The sequence below is a fragment of the Oryza glaberrima genome, chromosome 1, assembly GCF_000147395.1.
Source record: "Oryza glaberrima chromosome 1, OglaRS2, whole genome shotgun sequence".
In the NCBI taxonomy this organism is placed as follows: domain Eukaryota; kingdom Viridiplantae; phylum Streptophyta; class Magnoliopsida; order Poales; family Poaceae; genus Oryza; species Oryza glaberrima.
This window is the reverse complement of record NC_068326.1, coordinates 1,360,041-1,363,689: the sequence shown is the minus strand read 5'-3', so window position 1 is coordinate 1,363,689 and position 3,649 is coordinate 1,360,041. Positions and strand designations below refer to the sequence as shown.

At 51.3% G+C, this 3,649-nt stretch overlaps 1 protein-coding gene across 1 annotated transcript; it reads left to right on the top strand.

Moving 5' to 3' along the window:
• Positions 1-316: 316 nt before the first annotated feature.
• Positions 317-3,310, top strand: LOC127760754 (uncharacterized). The gene is made up of 6 exons (XM_052285052.1): positions 317-730; positions 825-1,219; positions 1,308-1,706; positions 1,924-2,289; positions 2,400-2,596; positions 2,700-3,310. Exons 1-6 carry the CDS (start codon positions 450-452, stop codon positions 2,949-2,951), a joined length of 1,890 nt encoding a protein of 629 aa, XP_052141012.1. The 5' UTR covers positions 317-449; the 3' UTR covers positions 2,952-3,310.
• Positions 3,311-3,649: the final 339 nt, after the last annotated feature.

Below are 3,649 nucleotides of genomic sequence, written 5' to 3'. Positions count from 1 at the left end.
GCGGTGATGAGATGATGAGAAAATCGAAGTAAGAGAATTATACCAAAACCCCAGGTGATGAAACGCATATAGGCTTACCTCGTAATGCAAGTCACTTGAGACAGGGCCTGCCTCCTTTGCCTCACAATCAAACAACTAATTTAACCACTGTTTAATGCTTCTTCTGCTAACTCTCCTCTCATCAACAGAATCATCTGACCATCTTTATATCACGTTGGGCCCCATGCTTCTCTAATCACTCGATCTCTCCCAGATGCTTTATGCAAAGCCTATATAAACTTTGTGTTGTCCCAAACCATTCGCCCGATTTGATCCACATCACCACTTTGGTTCCTCCCATTTTTCATTTCAAAGTGATACTAATAAGCAAGTGCAAGGATAGCTAGCTTGACAGTGTGGAAGTAGTAGTAGGAGCAAGAGGCAAATTAAGGGGAAGCTGCAGGTGGTAGATGCGTAATGCGAGCGGCAGCAGCTGCTGCTCTCGGGTGGCGGCGCCGTTGCATGCGCAAGTGCTTGGCTCGCCGTCTCCTTCTCATGGCTACGGCGGCGCCGAAGACGGCTGTCTTCTGCAGGCGCCTCCCCCGGCAGTCGTCTGCGGGGAGATGCTGGCACTGACGACGCCGGCGCCGCCGTCTCTTCTCCATGCACTGGCCTCCCTCAACGTCCTCCTCCTCGTCGCCTACCTCCTCCTCTTCCTCCTCGCCAAGCTCGCCGCCGGCCTTCACCGCCGGTGAGTGAGTGACACAGCTAGCTTCAGTTCAGAGAGATCTTTGTGCCATTAATTGCATGGACGTGTCACATTTTTACTGTGCGTATGTATGTAGAGGCCATGGTAGCTGTGACGAGCACCAGGTCACGGAGACCTCCGGGAGGGAGGAGTTCGCCGGCGCCGACGACATCGCCGGAGTGCAGCAGCAGCAAGCGGAGATGCTGTTCTGGTTCGACGAGGCCGTGTTCGAGGACACTGCTCTGCTTGGCGGCGAAGGAAAGGATCAGCTCATGTACGACGCTGCCACCACACCACCTACACCTGCACGTTGCTTGCAGGTGGAGAGCACCTTTCCCATGGTGGAATCCACCCGACGAATCTCGCCGCACCATCGCCAGTGCAGCTTCAGCCATGAGGAGCCCAAGGCCGCCGCCGCCGCCGCCACTGCGTCGAGCCAGAAGGATATCATTCCGGCCGCCGTGCCATCACCGGAGAACGTTCCCGTCGAAGGTATAACCATTAATTCCACTAACCTCTATTACTTCTTGTTAACCATGCATTTCATCCTGGTTCTGACACTCGTCGTACGTGGTTGCAGCCGGGGAAGAGGACGGCCATGGCGAACACGGAGAAGAAGACGATGAGGAGGAGAAGAGGTTTAGGGGAGATGACGTGAAGCTGTTCGTGAACAGCCGGGCGCTCGCCGACACGAAGAAGCTGCTTCTGGAGGGCGCCATGGCCGGGAAAGGAGGAGTGCAGCGCGAGCGCGAGGAGGAGAGCAGGTTGGGCGCGTCGACGCTGACGAGCGAGTCGACGTCGAAGAGCTCGGTGGAGTGGCGGAGCTCGACGGTGACCAAGGACTCGGAGACGGAGTACCCCTTCTCGTCGTCGTCTCGCCGGAGCTCGTCGCGGTGGGAGTCGTACGCTCTCTTCCGCAAGTACGACGAGGACATGGTCTACTTCCACCGCGTCGGCGCCCAGAAGCTCACCGAGACAGGTACATCCTAATTATTCTTCCAAAATCAAGTCATCATTACCACTCATTACCCAAGCTAGATTAATTAAACCTTTCTCGAGAAACATAAACCTCAATCAAACGACGCAATTCCAGCTCCCTGCAACTCTTTCTCTACACACAATGGGGCTCACACAACAAAAAATATTTACAGAAAGTTTACTGATCAGTTGCGTTTGCTGGAACGGTTAATTTGCAGAGTCGTACAGGTCGATAAAGTATCAGCCGCGATCGGTGTCGGAGCGGATCGTGCAGAAGCTGACGCCGAAGCCGCGGCCGGCGATCGGGCTGAGGGACCCGTACCCGGAGCTGGAGCGGGTGTACGTGGCGCAGATCTGCCTCACCTGGGAGGCGCTCAACTGGAACTACGCCAGCTTCCGCCGCCACGCCGGCGACATCGCGGCGAGGTGCTGCCCGGCGCGCGTCGCGCAGGAGTTCCAGCAATTCCAAGTTCTTCTTCACCGGTTCATCGAGAACGAGCCCTACGAGTACGGACTCCGCCCGGAGGTGTACGCCCGGATGAAGAACTCATCCCCCAAGCTTCTCCTCGTCCCAGAGTTCAGAGGTAACTAACTAATTTCTCTGATGGAATTGACCAAACTTTATTGTTTTGTTAGCTGATTTAGAGTAGCTGAGAATTGAGTAGTGCGTTGTTAATTTTTGAAAATATTGCAGATGAGGAGGACGAGAAGGACGATCTGATATCGGCGGTGCAGTTCTTGTACATACTGGAGGAGTCGATCAGAACGTTCATGGCGTTCCTGCGTGCAGACAAGAGGAGCCACTACCAAATGTTCAGAGAAATGGTGAAGAGGAGGACCAGCTCCATGGATCAGACTCTGGTCATCACCCTCAAGAAGGCCAACAAGAAAGTGAGCCACATAAATAAACATCACACACAATGCTGATCAGATTTTCTTTCATCATCATCATTAATTCCACTTTCTTCTCATTGCCTGAAAATGAAATCTTCAGAAGAAGAGCCGGCTCAAGGACCTGACGAGGCCAAGACGGTGTCTGAGGAGGACGAAGCTGAGGGAAGAAGAGGAGATGTCAATACTGCTGGGCTTAATCGACCTCAAGATCGTGGCCAGAGTGCTGCGAATGCCGGAGATCACCGATCAGCAGCTGCACTGGTGCGAGGAGAAGATGAACAGGGTCAAAGTCGACCCGGCTCAGGGCAAGATGCAGAGGGACCCGTCTCCTCTTTTCTTCCCTGCACATTGACAGCAGCATCAGCAGCTGTAACTAGCTAGTCCCTGCTTGTAATCTACTACTTTTTTCTTGCCCATCTCCTCTTCAAATCTTCCTTTGTTGATGTAGTGAGAAAAAGATAAAGTTGCATAGACGACATGAGAATATGCATGGCACGCAGCTAGCCTGATCTAGTTCTGTAAAAAGAGAGTCAGAGATCGATGAAGAGATCGTGTAAAGGCAATATATGTGTACTTATGTATTTATACATAGTAGATAAATAAGAGACCCACATCAATCTTGTAGTTGGGTGCATGTGATGTGGTGGGGGTGAGATACTATAAATTTGATCGTTGCATGCATGATGGATTTTGGAATCTAGACGCTTCATGTCATTATGTATATAAATCCGTGTGAGTGTATGTGACACAATCTGTGTGTGCATGGAATGGAAAGCAAAAGAGGTGAGGTGGTGAGGATGGAGACAAGCACAGCTTTGACAATGCTTTATCTTTTTCATGTGTTCTTCTCTCTCTGCTTTATAGGCTCTCCTCCTTGGATCACAAGATGATGATAGCAACAAATGTCACACTAGATTTGCCTCAACATTTTAGGATAACCACATCATCCTCCTTTTCCTTTTTATTTTATCTTTTGTTTTTTTTCCTTTGTGGATGTTGGCACTCTTATGTTATGTCATCAGGGAAAGCAGCCTCTCCTCTGCATAACAA